Raw genomic sequence first — 23,791 nt, 5'->3', positions numbered from 1 at the left:
GACTTGGAAGGGACCTCAGGAGATCATCTAGTCCAAACCCCTGCTCAAAGCAGGACCAATCCCCAATTTTTTTTGCCCCAGATCCCTAAATGGCCCCCTCAAGGACTGAACTCACAACCCTGGGTTTAGCAGGCCAATGCTCAAACCACTGAGCTATCCCTCCCGCAAATGGTATATGAGGGGGCATTTCTCTGTTATTGGGATGATTATGGGATATGAGGGGCATTGCTGTGTTATTGGGGGTGATTATGGGGTACAAGAGGGCATTGCTCTTTATTGGGGGTGATTATGGGTTACGAGGGGGCATTGCTCTGTTATTGGGGTGATTGTGGGGTGCAACACGGCATTTATCTGTTATTGGGGATGATTATGGTGTCCTAAGGTGCATTGCTCTGTTATTGGGGGGATTATGGGGTGGAATGAGGCACTCAGTGAAGATGGATGGCTTGGCAGTGTGGCTGCTCAGCTGGCACTTGGAAGACATGGCTTCTAATCTCTGATCTGCTGCTGCATCCCTGTCGGACCTTGGCCCAATCGCTTAGCCTCTCTGTGCCTCAGTTTCTCACTCTCTACAATGGGGATCATAGCACTGCCCGGCCTCACCTGTGGGGATAAATAAGGTAAAAATTGGGAGGTGCTCGGATACTACTGTAATGGGGGCCAGATACCACCTGAGATCTATTAATTTCTCTGTTATTAAGCTGGTCGTGGGCTTTCGCCCTCCTCTGTTACTGTTAGAAGGAAAACTAGGGGGAGAGGGGTGGGCTCAGGCCAGCTCATGGAAATCTTTGTCATCTGGCTTGACTTTTAGTTCTCTCCCCATCCCTGCCAACAGATCAGATCTTTTCATGGAACATGCCCCTGGGGGTCACTTGGACCAGGCTGAAGTGGAAGATGGAGCTGAGTTGGGGGAGACTGGGCCCCCATTGCCAGCAGATGATCACAGTGCGTTTCCCCTCCCCAAGTCGGGCAGTGCTATCATCCTCCTAGTACAGGCGGGGCAGCCAAGGTGCAGAGAAACCGCTTGCTCATGGGAGTTTGTGGAAGAACAGAGACTCAAGACTGACTTTCCTGAATCCTAAGTGTGCACCTTCCCCACGAGGCATCCATCCTCCTCAAGATGCCAGTGGCCAACGATTCCCTTTTGATCTCTTTCCCTGCAGTAAAGCCAGTGACTCCGACGACTGTATCCAACCACCATGGAGATGCTGATCATCGCAATGCTGGTTGTCGGGGCAGCAGCAGGTAGGCAAAAGAGTCAAGCGAGAAGCCAAAGTTGGGTTGGGTGAGAAGGTTCTGCAGTTTCACCACAGGCCCTTCCAGGAATGTCTCAGAGATGTTGCTTAAGACAGGTTCCTGCTCATGAAGAGCGAAGTTCCTGGCAGTCCCATTATCAGTTCCACAAGTTGCAAAAGGGAATTAATGCATTCAGGCCTCAGCTCTGATTATTCTTTATTGTTTGACGAGCAGGCAGGGAGCCATGATTTCACAATTTGTTTGCGTCCTGAATCATGGCAGAAGGAAAGGGAGGGTGGTGAAGCACTGGAATGGGTTACCTAGGGAGGTGGTGGAATCTCCATCTGTCAAGGTTTTTTCCCCACTCTGTACTCTAGGGTACAGATGTGGGGACCTGCATGAAAGACCCCCTAAGCTTATTCTTACCAGTTTAGGTTAAAACTTCCCCAAGGTACAAACTTTGCCTTGTCCTTGAATAGTATGCTGCCACTACCAAGAGTTTTAAACAAAGAACAGGGAAAGAGACCACTTGGAGATGCCTTCCCCAAAAATATCCCCTCCCAAAGCCCTACACCCCCTTTCCTGGGGAAGGCTTGATAATAATCCTCACCAATTGGTGAACACAGACCCAAACCCTTGGATTTTAAGAACAATGAAAAATCAATCAGGTTCTTAAAAGAAGAATTTTAATTAAAGAAAAGGTAAAAGAATCACCTCTGTAAAATCAGGATGGTAAATACCTTACAGATTCAAATCAGATTCAAACACAGAGAATCCCTCTAGGCAAAACTTTAAGTTACAAAAAGACACAAAAACAGGAATATACATTCCCTCCAGCACAGCTTATTTTACAAGCCATTAAACAAAAGAAAATCTAAAGAAAACTCTTCCACTGGACATTTTCCAACCAGCTGCACCCCCGAGCTTATACCTGTGGTGTAGCTATTAGATAGAGACCCCGTGCTAGTGTGACATGCACTAGATATGCCAACTGTCTTGGGGGAAATTGATTGACAACATCTCTGATAACACAACCCTTGGGATAATATTGCTGCTGCTGGATGTTGAAGGGAAACGGGCCATGGAGGATGAATCTAAACTGAAAACAGTTTGGCCTGTGTTTATCAGCTACAATATTTACTCCTGGGGGAATTCTACACCAAAAAAATATTAAAATTCTGCACCAAAAACAAAACAAAACAAAAAACAGACAAAAAACAGACAAACAACAAAACAACAAAACAAAACAGACAACAAAAAAGATTCAGGAAATGTCTTTTTGTCAAATAGATTCCTTCCAAGCCATATAAATACAGATCTTTGAGTAATTCATTTAAACTACAATATAGAACCATATTTCCTCCCCCCCCCACTCAGAAGCAGTGCAACGGCTTGGGGGAGTCAGGGATAACGGAGGAACTGAAGGAGAGGGAAGGAGCCTGCAAGTGAACGTGTAAGGCAGCGTTTCCCAAACTGTGTTCTGCACGATGTGAATAGGGGTTCCATGAAAGAATCGTAATTAAAAAAAAGGGTCTTGCACTTGATTTTTGTACTACTTTTAGATGCACTTTCCAGTTAGAAATGGCTAGTTCAAGATATTTTAAATTTCTATTTCTATATTTTGCAAAATATAATTTTACAGTACTGTATTTTTAATTACGGGGGTTATTACAGGGGGTCGTCAGGGCTTGATGTCAGTCCAAGAGACGGAGGTGACGGAGAGCTTGGGTGACAGAGAGCGAGTTGTAGATGAAGTGGTTGGCTCTGGTTCAGCTTGAGAAGTTGATCACGTAGGCTCATTTGTTGCTGGTTGTTTTTCCTTGAAAAACATGGTGATCAGCAACTGTCGCTGTTGTCTCTTGAGCTGGTCAAACATTTCTTGATATGATCTCAAATCGTCCGTAATACTACGTGTGATTTTGAGGCTTCGTTCCATAGAGGGATCGTATTCAGAAATTAAATCATTCAAGTGTTTTGCTGCTTGGAACACTTCAGCAAATTTACGAAGGTTCCAACTTGCTGGCTCTTCCTGTTTGTTGTCATCTTCTTCATCTTCTGTAGACGATTTTATCAGTTCCTCTAACTCTTCCTTAGTCAATGTTTCTCTATGGCTCTCAATTAATTCTTCAATTTCTTCCTCAAGGGTGTCGACGAAGCCATCATCACCCACTTGCCTGGCCACCTGAACAATGCGTTTCACTTCTTTGTCAATGGTCAAGAAACCCTTAAAATCATTCACACATTCTTTCCATAGGTTTCGCCAACATGCATTGACTGTTTCAGGCTTGATTGCATCCATTGCCTGTTTAATATAAGTGATGCAATCAGCAGTGTTGAAAGACTTCCAACACTCCATCACATTAAGATTGGGATCAGCATCTATAGTGCTACGTATCCGTGAGAACATAGGCCTTGTGTACGTGGCCTTGAAACAGCGAATCAGGCCTTGGTCGAGAGGTTGGAGGATGGAGGTGGTATTGGGGGGGAGAAAGTCGACTTCAATGTCGTTATGCCCAAACCGGAGTGCCGCAGGGTGGCCAGAAGCATTTCTACGATCAGCAACACTTTAAAGTCAAGTCCTTTCTCTTGGAGGTACTGCTTGACCTCCGGAATGAAACACTTGTGGAACCAAACCAGAAATAATGCTGCCCTTTGCCCTTTTTAAAAACCAAGCCTTTTTATTTGATTGCCAGAACACAGGCAGGAGATCTTTGTTCTTGCCTTTTAGGGCACGGGGATTTGCAGCCCTGCAGAGCAAGCCCGGCTTTATTAAATGCCCAGCCGCATTGCCACAAAACAACACAGTCACACGGTCTTTAGCTGCTTTGAAGCCAGGGGCTTGTCTTTCTGATTTCGAAGTGTGGTTGGGCATTTTTTTCCAGAAGAGCCCAGTCTCATCAGCATTAAAAACTTGTTCTGGAAGATAGCCCTTTTCTTCTGTGATTTTCTTTAATTGTTCAGGGTAGACTTTTGCTGCCTCTTCATTGGCAGATGCAGCTTCACCAGGAGTCTGCACGTTTTTGAGGTCGAAGCGGTTCCTAAAACTGTTAAGCCAACCTTGGCTGGCTTTGAATTCCTTCTCATCAGAAGGCTGTCCCTCTTCAGCGGGAGGTTTGAACAGAGCATAGAGGCTAAGAGCCTTTTTCGCACCGTGTTGCCATCGATAGGCACATGTTTACGGTTCATGTCTTCCCGCCATAAGTTTAATGCCTTTTCAGTCTTCACTAAAGTCTTACCACGCACCTGGCTTGTCACCTGAGCAGTTACTGGAGCACTTGATGCTACGGCTTAACGAATTTCTCTCTCTTGAATCTTGATGGCATGGATGCTAGATTGGTTGCGGCCATATTCACGTGCCACGTTGGAGACTTACATATCGTCTCTCAATAAGTCCAACACAGCCAGTTTTTCCTCCAGCGTTGGAACAGATCGCTGTTTCTTCAGCTGAGCACCAGATGAAGTAGTTGGCTTGCGTTTAGGGGCCATGTTGTACGAAAAATACGTATCTTTAAACACTAGAATCACACTCAGCGTGGCGAGATGCTCACACTATGAGAGGCACGTGGAAACTGAGACTGACTGAGGGAACAGCAGATTCACGTCTCCCATCTCATGCTCACTCCGGGGCATACGCTCATTGAGTGGAATGGTGGGCGGAACCGCCCGCACTATTTACAGGCATCTTGTTATTTTTCTTTTTTTTTGCTGAGCCCGTATAGTTGAATTCGCGTAAGTTAAATGCGCGGATGATGCAACTCACCTGTACTAGTGACAAGGGGTGGAAAAAGCGCTGACTGATCCTAGAGAAGAAACTGTGACAGAGGAGAGATTGACAAAGGGTGAGACAGTTTATGCTCATAAACCACACCTGGTTGGAAAATAAGGCTCCCAGTCCATGTTGAAACGTTACGTTTCTTTAATGAAAGCATGTCATTTCTATAATCCTGCATCTTGGCCAGGGGTTAGACAGGAGGCCCCTTGCGGTGACTTCTAAGCCTCTGACACTACGATATTGTGATAATGTCAAAAACCTTTAACGCCAAGTGTGTACATAACAGAAGCACCCAAAAGAGGACAGGTGTTTAGAAATGTGTCACCTTTTCTAGCACACTCAGCGGAAGAGGGCTCAGGGAACAAACCAGAATCTTTAGCCTGCTTCTTTGAACATTAATCTGATCCTGAATAAGTAATGTACGATGTACTATGTTAAAGTTCTATTGTAACTTTGCCTTAATAAAATGTTTCAGAAAAGCAAAAACAAATGTTTCGTGTCAGCATTGTCATTTTGAGTATTTGAGTTTTGACTTTGATATTACATTAAACTATGAAATCTAAGATCCTGGGGGAAACTTTCTAACTCTAAGCAGAGTTTAGCACTGGAAGAGGTTACCTGGGATGGCGGTGAAATCTTCATCGTTGGAGGTGTTTAAGAACAGGTTACAGAGTAGCAGCCGTGTTAGTCTGTATTTGCGAAAAGAACAGGAGGACTTGTGGCAGCTTAGAGACTAACCAATTTATTTGAGCATAAGCTTTCGTGAGCTACAGCTCACTTCATCGGATGTTCTTTTTAAGAACAGGTTAGACATTCACCTGTCTGGGATGGTCTAAGTGTACCAAATGCTGCCTCAGCGCGGGGCAGGGACTTCACTAAATGATCTTTCAAGGTCCCTTCCATCCCTACATTTCTATGATTTTATGGATAGCATAGAATACAGGGGGATGGGTAGGTGGGTGGATGGATGAATGAATGGATGAGTGGGTGGAGGGGTGATAGGGTGGGCGGATAGATGGATCCTGCATGGACATGATGTAGAAATAGTTTGGTCACATTTGAGATCTCTTCCATCCCAACAGTTCTGTGGTTGTATCGACTATATAGAATATAGAATATTAAATATATTATTAAAATTAATATTTTAATGTCACATAAAGGCCTAGAAGAAATCAATCAAAATGATCGAGTCAAAACAAATATTAGAACCTTATTGAAAAGAATTGTTTTCACATCACCAAAACAAGACGATCATTTTGGCTTTTTCCCATCAAAAATATCAAAATTGACACTGACAATTCGGCAGATAACGGATTCTTCTGTTCACTGGCAATTTTGGAACAAAAAAATCATTTGGGGTCAACCAAAACATTTTGTTTGACCTGCAACTAAACATTTCATTTGGACGTTGAATATTTATAAACATTTTAATTTTTTTAAAATAAAAGTTAAAGGATATTTCTAAACAAAAAGTCATTGGGAAGTGAAAACTGGGAAATGTTTTGTTTGGAAATTTTTGAAACAAAATATTTTGATTTTTTTGGAGTATTATTTTTTCAGCTAAACAATTCAGCAAAACTGACATGATAGTCTTCCATGAAATGGTAGCCAGTTACTGCTGGTGGACCTGCAGGTGGCCAATAAATCCAATCTGGGATCCACAGATTCCACCACAGTGGGGCAGACGGTTCCCAGTGGAAGGGGCGGATCTGGATTATTGAGTCGGGCTGCACGGCATTCTTTCCTCCTTTCCCATTTTGCCATTTCCTGTTGTCTTCCTTGGGTCTCGTAACGGTGGGATCCTTCCCACAAGGTCCTTCTCCATTTCAGTCGGTGAAGGGCTTGGGTTTCCCATAACCCCTCAATGGCAGAGCAGGCGGACGAAGAGACAATTTCTCTCAATTTCTATGATGGCAGATGAAGGGTATAGTAGGATGGCAATCTCCTCTCACCTCGGTTTCCTGGCATTTGGATGGACCGCATGGACCCTGGTGTGCAAGGGGGGGGAGGGATAACTCAGTGGTTTGAGCATTGGCCTGCTAAACCCAGGGTTGTGAGTTCAATCCTTGAGGGGGCCATTTAGGGATCTGGGGCAAAAATTGGGGATTGGTCCTGCTTTGAGCAGGGGGTTGGACTAGATGACCTCCTGAGGTCCCTTCCAACCCTGATATTCTATGATTCTATGATTCTATGATCTCCACACAGGGGCACTGGAACAGGCAGGGCCAAGGGGCCATGGCCCTCCCAGTTTTTACTGCCATTGTGGGGCATTTTCCTGGTTTATACAGGTCCCCGGTGAGATGGGCTAGTGAAAGGATCTGAGTCCTCGCTCCCACTTCCTTTCCCCAGAGGCCTGCCTGACCTCCAGGGCTCCCCTTCCATCTCCTGTGTGGCAGAGTCCTCATAACTCCAACAGGGCTGGGCCCAGGATTCCTGGGGGGGCTCCACCCCCAACCTTGTCGTGGTCACTTAGGGTGTCCCCACTCTGGGGTGCTCTCTGCACACTGGTGCTTCCCTGACCCCCTGATCATTACATACAGGTCAAAGCAAAGACTATTTATTACACAGCAACCAATTAAAAAAATTAAGGGAAAAATGGGAAAGGTGAAAGGAAAACCCGTCACGCCGCTCTGTGGCACGGGGACGTCACAGCCAGCCTCTCTGGGATGTCAGGGCAGTTCAGCCTGTTCCTCACACATCCCAGGCCTCCTGCCCAGGCCCTGGCTGTGCTGATGCTGTGGGTCGGACACTTGCTCTGGCGGTGGTCACACGCCCTCAAGCTCTGGGTGGCAGGACACTTCTTCCCAGTGTCAACCCCCCCGTCGAGGTTACGATCCCCCTCCCAGTCTGGCCTGCCAGACCTCTTGACTGGGGGCGTCTCCCTGTGCTGGGCCCACTGCCCAGGGTCCCCCTCACGCTCCCCAGCTGCTCATTGCACCTGGCTCCGGACGGCTCCCAGCTCCACAATGCCTCAGCTCGACTCTGCCTCAGCACGGCTGCTGCTGCTGCTCTGCCGCCAGCCTCCTGGGCTGCTTTTCTGGCCCCTCTGGCTCCGGTTCCTGCACCTCTCTTCCCAGCACTGACCTGCTCCCTGGGCTGCTTCTCTGCTTCTCTGGCCGGCGCGGCCCTGCTCCCCAGCTCAGCTAGGGCCTCTGTCTCTCCGCTTAGCTCAGCCCCACTCTGTCTGACCCAGGCAATTCCAGCTCACAGGGAGGATGGGACCCTCCTGACTCCCTCATTGGCCTGTCAATCTCAGGGTCCTGATTTCGATCAACCCTTCCCCTTCTTTTTAGTCCTGGGAGCTAGCCAACCAAAATCCCCACTGAGTTTTAGTAAGGGGCCAACAGTCCCCTTACACCAGGAAGAGGAAGAGGAAGAGGAAGAGGATGAAGAAGGGACACGCTCCATAACAGGGTGGAAGGTTCAGGGAGTCGCTTTCGGCAATGGAGAAGGTGCCGTTCCAAGGGCTAATTCCTGTCAGGATCCCCAGCACAGGACAGAGTCAGGAGCAAAGCCTTGTTCCTGCAACTCCCCCGGATAAAACGTACTGGAGCATGAGGGCGGAGGGAGTTGCCTGCATGCTGACATGTGGGGCAGCTCCCAAGATATGGCAATCACATTGACTCACAGGGACAGCCCATTTCCCCAGCATAAAAATGGCCCATCCCAAAGGATCCTTACTTTTGTCCAAGACACAACCGCCGGAGCCTCTTCTGCTCCCGAGGGCCCTCCACCAGGAGCTACAGGTGAAGAAGGGCCAGTCCAGCCTCTGTTGTTGGGATGTCTTGTTGGGGGGCAGGTCATGGTGGTGGGGTGAAAAGGAGATAGCTGTAGTTTGGGGAGCAACATAGTGTGGTGGACTGGGACATCATGCTGTTATGGGGGTAATTATGGGCTGCCAGGGGGCATTGCTCCATTTTGGGGATGTTGATGGGAGGGAGTTAGGGCTCTGCTCTGTTATTGGGGGTGATTATGAGGTACGAGGAGGTATTGCTCTTTTATTGGGGAGATTACGGGCTGGAATGGGGAAATTAATGAAGACGTTTGGTGGTTTGGCTGCTCAGCTGGTACGTGGAAGACATGGCTTCTAATCTCTGTTCTGCTGCTGCATCTCTGTAGAACCTTGGCCCAATCACTTATCCGCTCTATGCCTCACTTTCCCCATATGTACAATGGGGATCATAGTCCTGCCCTGCCTCACCAAGGAGCTGTGTGGATAAATAGGTCAAAGATTGGGAGGTGCTCAGATACAACCATAATGAGGGCAGATAACACTTTAGTTAATTTCTCTGTTATTAAGCTGGTCATGGGGGTTTCGCCTTCCTCTGTTATTGGGGTGACATGTTAGAAGAGAAACTAGTGGGAGAGGGGTGAGCTCAATCCAGCTCATGGAAATTTTTGTCATGTGGGTTGAGTTTAGTTCCCTCCCTTCCTCCCCTCCTCAGATCAGATCTTTCCATGGAACATGCCCCTGGGGGTGACTGGGACCGGGCAAAAGTGGAAGATGGAGCTGAGTTGGGGGAGACTGGGCCCCCATTGCCAACAGACGATCACAGTGCATTTCCCCTCCCCATGTCGGGCAGTGCTATCATCTCCTGGTACAAGCAGGGTAGTGGAGTTTCAGAGAAACCACTTGCTTTTGAGAGCCTGTGGAAGAACAGGAACTCAAGCCTGGCGTTTCTGAATCCTAAGGGCGCACTTTCCCCGCGAGGCATCTGTCTTCCTCTAGACGCCCGTGGCCAACGATTCCCTTTTGATCTCTTTACCTGCAGTAAAGCCAGTGACTCTGACGACCGTATCCATTGCCACAACCGACATGGAGCTGCTGATCATCGCAATGCTGGTAGTCGGGGCAGCCGCAGGTAGGAAGAAGAGTCAAGCGAGAAGCCACAGTTGGGTTGGGTGAGAAGGTTCTGCAGTTTCACTGCAGGCCCTTCCAGGAATGTCTCAGAGACTTTGCTTAATACAGGTTGCTGCTTATGAAAATCCAAGTTCCCAGCAGTCCTGTTATCAATTTCATGGGTTGCGAAAGGGAATTAATATGGTCAGGCCTCGTCTCTGATTATTCTTTATTGTTTGTAGTTCAGGCAGGTAGCCATGAGTTCACAATCTGTTTTCATCCCAAATCAGGAGAGAAGGAAAGAATTTTGAAATTTCCCACAATAGAAAATGGTTTTTGGGGAAACAAATAAATCTGTTTCACTCAGATTTCGATGTCTTTAAATTTAAAGCATATGTAAAAATATATAACTTTTAGAGAGCATCATTTCTAATATAATGTTAATTCTTTTAAGAAAAATGTGGAAACAAAAATTATTTAAAACAAGAAAAACAAATCAAAATGGCCCTTTCTGATAATGTTCAGTGCTCTGGTCAGACTGCCAATCTCATAAAGCAGCATGCACCACTTGGTGAGGAGAAGTTTATGCCTCATGGAAGCTGCTGGTTGTGAGGCATCATGGGAGATGTAGTTTGATTGTGGAGCCCAGTCCATTCAGGAGACGGCTTTGTTTTAAACTTTTTTTAAAGAATTTGCATCACAACCAACACATTCCCACACAAATTATCAACTTTGACAAAATGGTATTTTCCTATTGGAAAACGTTCCATCTGAAAAAGTTTGACAATTTTAAATATTTTGTGACAGGGTCAGGCCAGATGGCAACAGGAAAGTAGTGGAAGGTAGATACATTACCCCCAGATTAAGCAGGTCCCTTTTCCCTGGGTAAAATAACAGGGACTATTCCAGAACAATCAGGAACCTGCTAGAACCAGTTAAGGCAGGCAGGCTAATTAGGACATCTGTAGCCAATTAGGAAGCTACTAGAACCAGTTAAGGCAAGTAGGCTAATCAGGGCACCTGGTTGAAAGAAAGACCTCTTTTCAGTTAGGCAGAGGCGTGTAAGGAGTTGGGAGTGGGAGGAAATGCTGCTGGAGGACTAAGGAATGCAAATGCCAACAGGCATCAGGAAGAAGGTCCTGCAGTGAGGACAAAGATGGTGCTGGGGGAGGTCATGGGGAAGTGGCCCAGGGAGTTGTAGTTGTCACATAGCTGTTACAGGAGACATTGTAGACAGCTGTGATCCTCAGGGCCCTGGGCTGGAACCCGGAATAGAGGGCGGGCCCAGGTTCCCCCCAGGCCCCTCCCCCCACTCCCTATTTGACACAAGAGGAGTTGACCTCGACTGTGAGTCATATCAGAGGGGAAGGTCTCTGGCCTGTCCCCAACCAACCTGAGGGCTGCCATGACCCTTTGAGGTGAGCAAATCAGCCGGAAAGCGCAGGACCCACCAAGGCAGAGGAGGAACATTGTCACAATTTCTACTGCGGTCATAGGTGCCAACTCCGTGGGTTCTCTGGGGCTGGAGCATCCACAGGGAAAAATTAGCGGGTGCTCCGGACCCACCGGCAGCCAAGCTCCCCCCTCCTCGCCTCCTTCTCCCAAGCCAAGCACACTGTGTCCCTGCTTCTCCCCCTCCCTCCCAGTGCTTCCCGCCCCCCGCCCCACCACCTAACAGCTGTCTGGCGGCACTTAGGACTTTCCGGGAAGGAGGGGGAGCAGTGGAGATGCGGTGCACTCAGGGGAGGAAACAGAGAAAAGGCAGGGCAGGGGCAGGGACTTGGGAGAAGGGGGTGGAATGGGGGTGGGAAGGGGACGGGGACTTTGAGGAAGGGGTGGAATAGGGGCGGGGCCAGGGGCAGTGTTGGGGGTCGAGCACACACTGGGCAGAGGAGAAGTTGGTGCCTATGATTGCGGTAAAGCCTAGAAACAGCAGTCACTGACCAACCCCTGCTCTCCTGAACATGTGTAAATTGTGTTTTCCAGAGGTTTATAATTTGACCAAATCTAGGTGAATTTTCATATGAACAGCAAAAGGCACCTCCCTGACTCCAGGGCTATTTCCTTGCAAAATTTCAAGTCCCTGCTGCCAAGGCGTTAGAGCACTTTAAAAAGTGGTTGGAAAATTGTTTGAACATTAAAAAATGAAGGGTCCTCCTGTCCAGTCCCTGCTACCATGAGCAACTCTGTAGCAGAAATGTATTGAGCTCCATCTTCAAACTCAGGAGGCTTTCATAGAATATCAGGGTTGGAAGGGACCTCAGGAGGTCATCTAGACCAACCCTCTGCTCAAAGCAGGATCAATCCCTAATTTTCCCCCCAGATCCCTAAATGGCCCCCTCAAGGATTGAATTCACAACTGTGACTTTAGCAAGCTAATACTCAAACCACTGAGCTACCCCTCCCCCCATATCCCGGCCCCCCTGCTCCTGTTCCACAACTTCCTTCCTTCGATGGTTAGTAACCGTCTTCTAATCTCAGCCTAGATTTATCCATAGTGCTTGTCCCCATTTGTTCTTGTGCCAACGCTGGTCTCCACCTCCTGTAGATCTTCTCCCTCCCTGGTGTTCCTTCCCCCCCCCCCCACACACACACACACTCTGTAATTAGAGAGAACAATCAGATGCTGGCTTGGCTTCCTTTTAGGTTAAACCAGCCAAGCTCTTTCCATCTCCCCTTGTAAGATCGGCCCTTTGTTCCCCTGACCATCCTAGCACCCTTCTCAACACCTGTTCCAGTTGGAATTCCTCTTTCTGGAACACGGGTGACGGGAATTGGAGGTTTTTGCAGTGGCATTAATGCCTAACTATCCCTACTGGAAATAGAGCCTGGTACATCGCCTGGTACAACCTCCGATCGCCTTGTGTTTTTCCACGGCCACGTGGGAGCAGCAGCTCATGGTCATCCTGCCACCGGCCAACCTGTTTGGACATGGCTGATGCTTGCCCCTCCCCCTGCCCTGAATTCAGCTGACATTTGCCACTCTCCATGGCAGCCTCAGACCCAGAGGAAAGCAGGATCATTGGGGGGAGAAACTGCGACTTCGGCTCGCGGCCCTACCAGGTGGCTCTCCTGAGGAACAGACGTGTCATCTGTGGTGGGAGCCTGATAGCCCGGAAGTGGGTGCTGACTGCTGCACACTGCGGCAGACAAGGGATCAGGTAAGTCAGTGCAGGGATGGAGGGAGAGAGGGTGATGCCTGGGAATAACCCACATCCCCAGCCCTTATCTTCGCTCTTCGTGTTCCCTATCCATGCCCAGGTCTCCCTCTGCACCCCTGAATCCGCAGCCCCATCCTCCTCCCTTTTTTCCCAGCCCACAAATCGTTTTTGTCGCTCTTCTCTGCACCCTCTGCGGTTTTCCAGCATGCTCGTTCAGATGTGCCCACCCCAGCACGGACGCAGCACGCCAGCATCGGTCTCCCCAGCGGCGTGTGCAGAGGGAAACCCACCTCCACGCTCACCAGCGTTAGGCCTTGTAGCATCCCACCGGCAGCTCATGTGCAGGTGCTCTAGGAGCTGATGGAATGGAGCGGAGCTCCGGGAAATATTTTCCCTTGACTCCAACCTGATGCTGCTGGTTCTCAAGTAGGGGGTCTGTGGCCCCCTGCTGGTTTCAGGGGGTCCATTGGGCCCTATGGCTGAAGCCGGGAGCTCTGAACCGTGGTGCACCCTACGGGGCTGAAGCCCTGAGTCCCGGGGCCTCCCAGAGCGGTGAAGCTACAAGCCCTGGCGACCCAGCGGGGCTAAAGCCCAAGTGCACCCATCCCACAGCGGAAGCCTGGAGCCCCGAATGGAAGGGGGCTGTGGGGACCTCCAGGAATTTAAGCCCTGGAACAAACACCTGTCATTCCACAGAAGGGGAGAGCTTGAAAAACTGAAAGCAATTCAAGCTGCTTTTTTAGAGCTCTAAGAAGAAAAGGAGGACTTGTGGCACCTTAGAGACTAACCAATTTATTTGAGCATAAGCTTTCATGAGCTACAGCTCACTTCATCGGATGCAAGCTCTGTAAGCTCTTTAGAGCGCTGTAATTCTGCAGGTCCTGCGGATAGATCTGTCCTTCCCCTCCCCTCCTTTTCTCCTAACTCTCTTTGGCTCTTACGATGAAGCTGGTATCTTTGTTGTATTTGGAAAAACTGATTAAAACGTATAAATAATACGTTGAAAATCGCAATGTCTCGTGTTGGCATTTTTGAAACTTTTCGATTTTTCCATTCGCAACTTTTTCTTTCAAAGTGCCCTGTTAGTTTATTTTCAGAAATATTTTGCGACAGCTGAAACAAACTATTGCCGCCCCATTTTTCGATTAGCTGGAAAGCACAAAACTCTTAGACCCAGATTTGAAATTCTCAGTGCTCCTGCACATCAGTTTAATTTGGCATGAGCGGGCCACAGTGACCCAGGACAAGGGAAAAATAACTGAATTAAGTTGGTCCCATAAGTGGTTGAGGAGATAGCAAGTGTGAAAAATTTCAGGGGTGGGGTATATTTGCATATATAAGACAAAGCCCCTAATATTGGGACAATGCTGATATTATTGGGATGTCTGGTCACCCTACCCAAAAGCCAAGGAGAAGGAATTCATGATTTTGGTGAAAACTGCAGCTTTGATAACACCAAAGTGTCTCACAAATTAAGGGCAAAGTCATCAAATTGTTCATTTCAGCTGTGTAAAACCAGGTGTAAGAAACAATAATGTCAGCAAAATGTGCTGTGTACATGTGGCATGAGACCAAAGCATGAGATGTACAGGAACTGGACCTGAAAATAACCAGGCCAACCATAAAGAGCATGATATCATGTAAAATGGAGGACGCACGCATCAGAATAAACTTGTATGTAAAGTAACCAATACTTGTATTCTTCAGATCTGTGGTATGCCCCATAGCCACCCCTTACAAGTGACTCTGATCAATTCTGCAGAGTGTATGCCAAAAAAAACATGAGATCAGACGAGATTGGAGTCGAACTGAGTTCTTGGAGAACTAAGAAGATGAGGTCTCGGAAGCTACTCCAGCATTGAAAATCCATTATTGGCCCAATTCTAGTTGCTTGCCCGCTATGATCTTTGAATAGCTGCCCATTGATCTCTTCCTTTGTCCTCTCTCCATGCAGCTCCCTGCGGGTGCATCTGGGGGATTATAATGTAAGGGTGAAAGAACCCACAGAACAGATACGAAGAATCCACAACTTCTTTGTGCACCCCGAATATAACTTCTTGCCTTTTGACAACGACTTCATGCTTCTGGAGCTGGATGAGCCCGCTCAACTTAACCGCTATGTGAACACGATCAAGTTGGCTACCCGTTGTCCCTTTCCTGGAACACGATGCAGTGTGTCAGGATGGGGCACCATCAAGTCCCCCCAAAGTATGGCGTGCTGAGTGTAGAGGGAGGGGTTGAGGTTGGGCTCAGCTTGGGGAGGGGGTGGAAGCTCTTTAAGGAGACCTTGTTAATGGGCTCACAAGGGTCTTTGGCTTCTCCTGGGGGAAAATTTTCATCCAAAATGATTTTTAGTGGACAACTCAAGTTCGACAACACCAAAGTGTCCCATAAATTCGGGGCGTTTTTATTCATTTCAGAAAAAAAATTCAGAAAAAAGTGAAAACTTTGCATTTTGAAAACACAGGAAGACAGTGGCTTGATTTTTGTTCTATTTGAAACATTTCCTTTTGAAATTTCCTTTCCTTTTGTATTCAAAACAATTTTAAAACGTTACAGATGTGCTTCAAATCACAATGAAATATTATAATATGACATGAAATACTGGATCTAAATGAAACAATTTGTTTTTTTGGCTTTTCCGTTCATCAAAAATTTCCTTTTTCGGAAAATGAACGTGGCCAGATCCCAGCTGGTGGAAATCGGCCGTCGCGCCATTGGAGTCAATGGGGCCAGATCCCAGCTGGGGTCAGTTGGCTCTAGCAACTTTGGAGTCACTGGATCTATGCCAGTTTATACCAGTTGAGGGTCTTACACCAAATTTTCCTCTCTTGCACCTTGTTCCCTGCTCATGAGCTCCTGTTTTTCTGTCATTGCCCAGGGCAGTACCCAGCCATCCTGCAGTGTGCAGATCTCTATAGCGTCAGCCAGGCCAGGTGCCAGGACGTTTACTGGGGCCTGATCACGGAGAACATGTTCTGTGCTGGTGTGGAACAGGGCGGCATAAGCACGTGCAGGGTAAGGGGGCATCCCGGAGAGAGGGGTCGGTGCCGGGTGTCGGAGCTCACACAGCTCAATACTCTTTATCCCCTGTGACCTGCAAACCCTTCTCAGCCTGCTCCTGAGGGGCCGTTGTCACTCAGGCTCTGGCCCCAGCCAGCCTTCGTGCCCCGTGGAAGAGCAGCCGATCCGCCCTCCAGCCGCACCGAGCCCTAAGGCCCAGTCCCTGGGCCTGTCTGATCCCCAGCGCAGGTGCTGTCAACCGAACCCATTTCTGCTCTTTAAACCCTTCCTATCTGTGTGTCCCTGCCGCCCCCTGCTGGAAGGGATGAGCTCTGTGCATGTGTGTGTTCTTGTGTCTGTGTGACCCTGCTTCCCCCTGCTGGAGGGGATGGGCCCTCCTCTGGGGGGGTGTGCACACGGGGGGGCATGGCTGTGTTTTGCTGATGGCTTTGCATTGTCTTTGCAGGGGGATTCAGGAGGCCCACTGGTCTGCAATGGGCGGCTGCAGGGCGTGGTCTCCTGGGGGAAGTCTGTCTGTGCCCTGCCGGGACAGCCCAGAGTCTTCGCCAATGTCTGCAAAGCTGCCCAGTGGGTGAAGAACACTATAAGGAGGCAGAGCGCCAGATTGGACTGAGAGCTCACAGCACGTCCCGCCTGCCGCAATGACCCACCAAACATACGCCCCAGCCACGCCTCTCCTCATCTCACGGCGGCACCTGGGGGTTGCGGAATGGGGTGGGGGGAGCTGGCCTGGGTGGGATTGGGGTGGTGGAGCTGCGGTTGGGCCAGGCCTGACAAAATCCTGGGACTGGGTTAAAAATGCACAGCTGGTTTGAAAAGCATGAATGAGCCTGAAGATTGTGAGATTGCTTTAAAACCTCATGAATCAGCCTGATGTTCACAGGATTGTTTCAAAAGTCAAGAGATTGGCTCTAAAAATCATGAGATTGGATTAAAAATTATGAGCCTGGTTTTAAAATGCCCTAAATCGCGCCCAGGTCTTTGTTCTGGTCTCTTCCATTGACGGGGGTGGCGTACGCGGCTATAACTGCTCTGACGTCACCAAGTCTGACGTCCCGTGGGGTTCAAACTTTGTCACACGGTGCTACAGCAACATAGCCACGTGCCTGTCTAAATGTACTGAATGCTGCCTCAGCACAGGGCATGGATTTCACTAGATGCTCTTTCAAGGTGCCTTCCATCCCTACATTTCTATCACTTTATGGGTAGCACAAAATAGAGAGAGATGGGTAGGTGAGTGGATGGATGAGTGGGTAGGTTAACATGAAATCATGAGAAAATGAGAACAGCCAGACAGAGTCAAACCCAAGGTCCATCTAGCCCAGTATCCTGTCTTCCGACAGTGGCCACTGCCAGGTGCCCCAGAGGGAATGAACAGAACAGGGAATCATCAAGGGATCCATCCCAGGTCACCCATTCCCAGCTTCTGGCAAACAGAGGCTAGGGACACCATCCCTGCCTATCCTGGTTAATAGCCATTGATGGACCTATCCTCTGTGAATTTAACTAGCTCTTTTATGAACACTGTTATAGTCTTGGCCTTCACAACATCCTCTGGCAAGGAGTTCCACAGACTGACTGCACATTGTGTGAAGAAATACTTCCTTGTGTTTGATTTAAACCTGCTGCCTATTAATTTCATTGGGTGACCCCTAGTTCTTGAGTTATGAGAAGGAGTAAATAATGCTTCCTTATTTATGGATGGATAGATAGATCCTGCATGGACATGTGGAAATGGCTAGGTGACACTGGAGGTCTTTTCCATCCCTACATGTCTATGATTCTATTGACTATATAGAATATTAAATATATTATTAAAATTAGTATTCAATGTCACAGAAAGGTCTCGAAGAAATCAATCAAAATAATCAAGTTGAAACAAAATTTTGGAACCTTATTCAAATAAATCGTTTTCACATCATCAAAACAGATTTTTCCCATCCAAAATATCAAAATTGACACAGAGAATTGGGCAGAAAATGGATTTTTCTCTTCCCTGGCAATTTTGGGAAAAAAATCATTTGGGATCAACCAAAACATTTTGTTTGATCTGAAACTAAACGTTTCATTTGGACATTCAGCATTTTTAAACTTTTTTTTTTCAAATTAAAAGTTAAAGGAAATGTATAAACAGTCATTTGGAAGTGAAAATTGGGAACTGTTTTGTTCGGAAATTTTAGAAAAAAAATGTTTTGATTTTTTTTGGATTTTTTGGGGGTGTGTGTGTTATTTTTTGATGGAAACAATTCAGCAAAATTGACACGTTCATCTTCTATAAAATGATAGTCAGTTATTTCTGGTGGGTCCACCAGTGGCCAATAAGAGCAGCCCAGATTATTGAGTCGGGCTGCCACACATTCTTTCCTCCTTTCCCGTTTCTCTGTTTCCTGATGTCTTACTTGGGTCTTGAAACGCTGGGATCCTTCCCACAAGGTCCTTCTCCATTTTAGTGGGTGGAGGGTTTGGGTTTCCCATATGTCCTCAACGACAGAGCAGGCAAACAGAGAGACAGTTTCTCTCAATGGCTGAGAAGACAGATGAAGGCTACAGAAGGATGGCGATCTCTTGGTTTCCTGGTGTTTGGATGAAGACCCTCATCCTGCCAAGCACTGTGTGGACACTGGTGTGGAACGGCATTTCCACCCAGGGTCCCTGGGGTGGGGGGGCGGGGGGCCATGGGGCTATGCCCTCCCACTTTTTACTGGCCGTAAGGTGAGTAACAATGGTGAGCAACAGAGAGGAATGAGAGAGTGTTGGGATTTATGGGGGGAAGAGGTGGTGTGTCAAGGTTCCTCCCCCACTCTGAACTCTAGGGTACAGATGTGGGGACCTGCATGAAAAACCTCCTAAGCTTATCTTTACCAGCTTAGGTCAAAACTTCCCCAAGGTACAAAATATTCCACCTGTTGTCCTTGGACTGGCCGCTATCACCACCAAACTAATACTGGTTACTGGGGAAGAGCTGTTTGGACGCGTCCTTCCCCCCAAAATACTTCCCAAAACCTTGCACCCCACTTCCTGGACAAGGTTTGGTAAAAAGCCTCACCAATTTGCCTAGGTGACTACAGACCCAGACCCTTGGATCTTAAGAACAATGAACAATCCTCCCAACACTGGCACCCCCCCTTTCCTGGGAAATGTTGGATAAAAAGCCTCTCCAATTTGCATAGGTGACCACAGACCCAAACCCTTGGATCTGAGAACAATGAAAAAGCATTCAGTTTTTTACAAGACTTTTAATAAAAAATAGAAGTAAATAGAAATAAAGAAATCCCCCCTGTAAAATCAGGATGGTAGATATCTTACAGGGTAATTAGATTCCAAAACATAGAGAACCCCTCTAGGCAAAACCTTAAGTTACAAAAAAGATACACAGACAGAAATAGTTATTCTATTCAGCACAATTCTTTTCTCAGCCATTTAAAGAAATCATAATCTAACACATGCCTAGCTAGATTACTTACTAAAAGTTCTAAGACTCCATTCCTGGTCTATCCCCGGCAAAGACCCAGCATACAGACAGACACAGACCCTTTGTTTCTCTCCCTCCTCCCAGCTTTTGAAAGTATCTTGTCTCCTCATTGGTCATTTTGGTCAGGTGCCAGCGAGGTTACCTTTAGCTTCTTAACCCTTTACAGGGGAGAGGAGCTTTCCCCTAGCCAGGAGGGATTTCAAAGGGGTTTACCCTTCCCTTTATATTTATGACATGGTGCGAAGGCAAGGCCTCAGGGGGAAGGAGCAGGACTAGGCCGGGAGATTGGGGGAAGGGGTGGTAAGCGGACGGCAGATCAGGGGAAGGGGCGGCACGGGGGAGGGGCCTCAGGTGGAAGGGGAGGCTCAAGGGCGGGGCCACTGTTGAGACATGGGTGGCCCCCACTTTTAGGGAGCTTCTGTTGCCCCAGTCTCCACATTAAAAGAAATCGCGTATGTCGTCAGATGTTCGGCTGTGTGGGTGTGTTCTCTCTGCGTGCTGCACTGGCTCTGGCCAGATAGCCCATAAAGCAGGCTCCGATCAAACTTCCCAGTGAGACCACAAGACTCGGTTTTCAGCGAACGCGCCCAGCCAGCTTTATTGTCGACAAAGCATGGTAACAGCACCTGGCAGACTCTATGAGGATACTAAGACGTGTATGCCCTTGACAATGGATGCAGCTCAGTCAGTGGTAGGACCTTCCACTGCCCCCTTGGCTGGCCAAAGACACTGCCTCTGAGATATATCTTTATACACAGATACAAACAAAAAACTTATTGCCCCGACGTATCAGGGTGCCACCCTCTGATGTATTAGGGCGCCAACCATTACCTTGTACATGTTGGTTTGTTCAAAACATCTCAATCCATCATGCGGTCATCCTGACCTTATCCTTCAGATGGATCAGGGTGTTCTTGTTATCTTTGGAGAATGTGTTTGGTATAAAGGTGTTCTGGGATCATCTTTCTGGCATGTGTTTGCGGATATTTTCTTGCGCCTAACATTACTTAGGAATGTGTCTTTTTGCAATATCAGCCCTGGTCTTGCCAGACTCTGTGAGCGGGGCCTGCCTCTTGCTCACAGCTTAACATTGCTTTATATCAGTAAAGCTCTGACTACTTTAGCCCAGGTCTCAGGCCTCATACCAGGCCTCTGATACATGGGCTTATGTTTCAGGCCCTCCTCTTACTACAGCACACTGCTGTAGTATTCCACATTCACATCCATGTCCAAGTCCTGTGGTGATCGGTGAAGGGACAGCGATGACCAGAAGCTCCTAGTCAGTGACCAGCACACAGGCTGTGGCTGTCAGAGGGCCATTTTTGCATTTGAATGGAGGCAGGCCTGCAACTCAGCAGCCGGAAAGCAACTGAGGTGCTGTTTTTACGGCCCACTCCGCTCCCCTGCATGAGCAGGACGTGGGCAATCTGACCTAGAGCTCAAAGCAGGAGTTGGGAAATCAGGCCAGGCTACGTATCGGGAGGTCAGAGTCCGAGGCAGGCCCAAGAGCAAACCCAGAGTCGAGTGTTGGGAGGCAGGTTCTGGTTACCAGGAGATCAGAGGTAGGAGCCAAACTTGAGAGCAGAACCAGGGATCAATACCCAGAGTTACGCCGGGTCAGGATACCAGAAAGAGGATGAGGGTGAGGAAGAGGAAGGCACACACTCCACAGCAGGATGGAAGGTTCAGGGAGTCACTTTCGGCAATGGAGAAGGTGCCGTTCCAAGGGCTAAATCCTGCTGGGTTCCCCTGCAGAGAACAGAGGTGGGAACAAAGGCTGGCTTGCTTCCACAGCTCCCCGGGATCCAACCTACTGAAGCCAGGTGTTTGAGGGCAGAGAGAGTCGCCTAGATGCCGATATGTGGGGCAGCTCCCCAGATACGGCAATCACGTTGACTCACAGAGACAGCCTATTTCTCTAGCATATAAAGTGGCCCATCCTGGAGGATTCTTAGTTTTGTCCAAGACATAACCGCTGGACCTTGTCCTACTCCCGAGGGCCCCCCACCAGGAGCTCCAGGTGAAGCAGGGCCAGTCCAGTCCCTGTGCTTGGGATGCCTGGCTGGGGGCATCAGGGCGCTGGGGTGGAAAGGAGATAGCTGTGGTTTGGGGAGCAACATAGGGTGGTGGCTTGGGGCATCTTGCAGTTATTGGGGTGATTATGGGCTGCCAGTGGGATCACTCTGTTTTTGGGGTATTAATGGGATGAAATGGGGGCTCTCTTTTGTTATTGGAGGTGATTATGAGGTGGCATTGCTCTATTATTGGGATGATTATGGGGTGTGACAGGGCATTGCTCTTTATTGGGTGTGACTATCATAGAATCATAGAATATCAGACTTGGAAGGGACCTCAGGAGATCATCTAGTCCAAACCCCTGCTCAAAGCAGGACCAATCCCCAATTTTTTTTGCCCCAGATCCCTAAATGGCCCCCTCGAGGACTGAACTCACAACCCTGGGTTTAGCAGGCCAGTGCTCAAACCACTGAGCTATCCCTCCCCCAAATGGTATATGAGAGGGCATTTCTCTGTTATTGGGATGATTATGGGATATGAGGGGCATTGCTGTGTTATTGGGGGTGATTATGGGGTACAAGAGGGCATTGCTCTTTATTGGGGGTGATTATGGGTTACGAGGGGGCATTGCTCTGTTATTGGGGTGATTGTGGGGTGCAACACGGCATTTATCTGTTATTGGGGATGATTATGGTGTCCTAAGGTGCATTGCTCTGTTATTGGGGGGATTATGGGGTGGAATGAGGCACTCAGTGAAGATGGATGGCTTGGCAGTGTGGCTGCTCAGCTGGCACTTGGAAGACATGGCTTCTAATCTCTGGTCTGCTGCTGCATCCCTGTTGGACCTTGGCCCAATCGCTTAGCCTCTCTGTGCCTCAATTTCTCACTCTCTACAATGGGGATCATAGCACTGCCCGGCCTCACCTGTGGGGATAAATAAGGTAAAAATTGGGAGGTGCTCGGATACTACTGTAATGGGGGCCAGATACCACCTGAGATCTATTAATTTCTCTGTTATTAAGCTGGTCGTGGGCTTTCGCCCTCCTCTGTTACTGTTAGAAGGAAAACTAGGGGGAGAGGGGTGGGCTCAGGCCAGCTCATGGAAATCTTTGTCATCTGGCTTGACTTTTAGTTCTCTCCCCATCCCTGCCAACAGATCAGATCTTTTCATGGAACATGCCCCTGGGGGTCACTTGGACCAGGCTGAAGTGGAAGATGGAGCTGAGTTGGGGGAGACTGGGCCCCCATTGCCAGCAGATGATCACAGTGCGTTTCCCCTCCCCAAGTCGGGCAGTGCTATCATCCTCCTAGTACAGGCGGGGCAGCCAAGGTGCAGAGAAACCGCTTGCTCATGGGAGTTTGTGGAAGAACAGAGACTCAAGACTGACTTTCCTGAATCCTAAGTGTGCACCTTCCCCACGAGGCATCCATCCTCCTAAAGATGCCAGTGGCCAACGATTCCCTTTTGATCTCTTTCCCTGCAGTAAAGCCAGTGACTCCGACGACTGTATCCAACCACCATGGAGATGCTGATCATCGCAATGCTGGTTGTCGGGGCAGCAGCAGGTAGGCAAAAGAGTCAAGCGAGAAGCCAAAGTTGGGTTGGGTGAGAAGGTTCTGCAGTTTCACCACAGGCCCTTCCAGGAATGTCTCAGAGACGTTGCTTAAGACAGGTTCCTGCTCATGAAGAGCGAAGTTCCTGGCAGTCCCATTATCAGTTCCACAAGTTGCAAAAGGGAATTCATGCGTTCAGGCCTTAGCTCTGATTATTCTTTATTGTTTGACGAGCAGGCAGGGAGCCATGATTTCACAATTTGTTTGCGTCCTGAATCATGGCAGAAGGAAAGGGAGGGTGGTGAAGCACTTTCCAGTTAGAAATTGCTAGTTCAAGTTATTTTAAATTTCTATTTTTGCTTTGTTTTGTAAAATAAAATATATTTGAGCATAAATAACGCAATTTTTTATTTGAAAACTAAATGACTACAAAATAATATTAGAAGTGTTCCATAAATATATACCAGGTGTTCCGTGGCCTAAAAAGTTTGGGAAACACTGCTGTAGGGTTTCTGGGTGTGGGTGGGAGAAATATGGAACAAGATTTTTGGGGCAACAAAGAGGGATTGTTAGGGAGCCACCCCCATACAGACCCTGACTGACCCCTAGCCTCTCCCATTCAGTCAGGCACATCTGACCCTGTCCCCATGTGTCCCTCCACCCCCACTCAGACATCCTATCCCCCCATCCCCAGGTGGCCCTGAATCCCACTCAGT

The 23,791-nt window shown here is 48.2% G+C and overlaps 1 protein-coding gene across 1 annotated transcript; it reads left to right on the top strand.

Annotated features, from left to right (window-relative positions):
* The first annotated feature begins 12,836 nt into the window (after positions 1-12,836).
* LOC140902942 (kallikrein-14-like) lies at positions 12,837-16,646 on the top strand. The gene is made up of 4 exons (XM_073323525.1): positions 12,837-13,009; positions 14,964-15,217; positions 15,891-16,027; positions 16,479-16,646. Exons 1-4 carry the CDS (start codon positions 12,837-12,839, stop codon positions 16,644-16,646), a joined length of 732 nt encoding a protein of 243 aa, XP_073179626.1.
* The last annotated feature ends 7,145 nt before the right edge of the window (positions 16,647-23,791 follow it).

Source organism: Lepidochelys kempii, chromosome 24 (assembly GCF_965140265.1).
Source record: "Lepidochelys kempii isolate rLepKem1 chromosome 24, rLepKem1.hap2, whole genome shotgun sequence".
Classification (NCBI taxonomy): domain Eukaryota; kingdom Metazoa; phylum Chordata; order Testudines; family Cheloniidae; genus Lepidochelys; species Lepidochelys kempii.
This window is presented reverse-complemented; position numbering and strand designations above follow the sequence as displayed.

Bases quoted from the DNA above. Each gene is read 5' to 3' on its own strand.
- LOC140902942 (XM_073323525.1), top strand. From the start codon at position 12,837: ATGGCAGCCTCAGACCCAGAGGAAAGCAGGATCATTGGGGGGAGAAAC. The intron at 15,218-15,890 runs GTATGGCGTGCT...GTCATTGCCCAG, and splicing joins CACCATCAAGTCCCCCCAAA to GGCAGTACCCAGCCATCCTG. The intron at 16,028-16,478 runs GTAAGGGGGCAT...TTGTCTTTGCAG, and splicing joins GCGGCATAAGCACGTGCAGG to GGGGATTCAGGAGGCCCACT.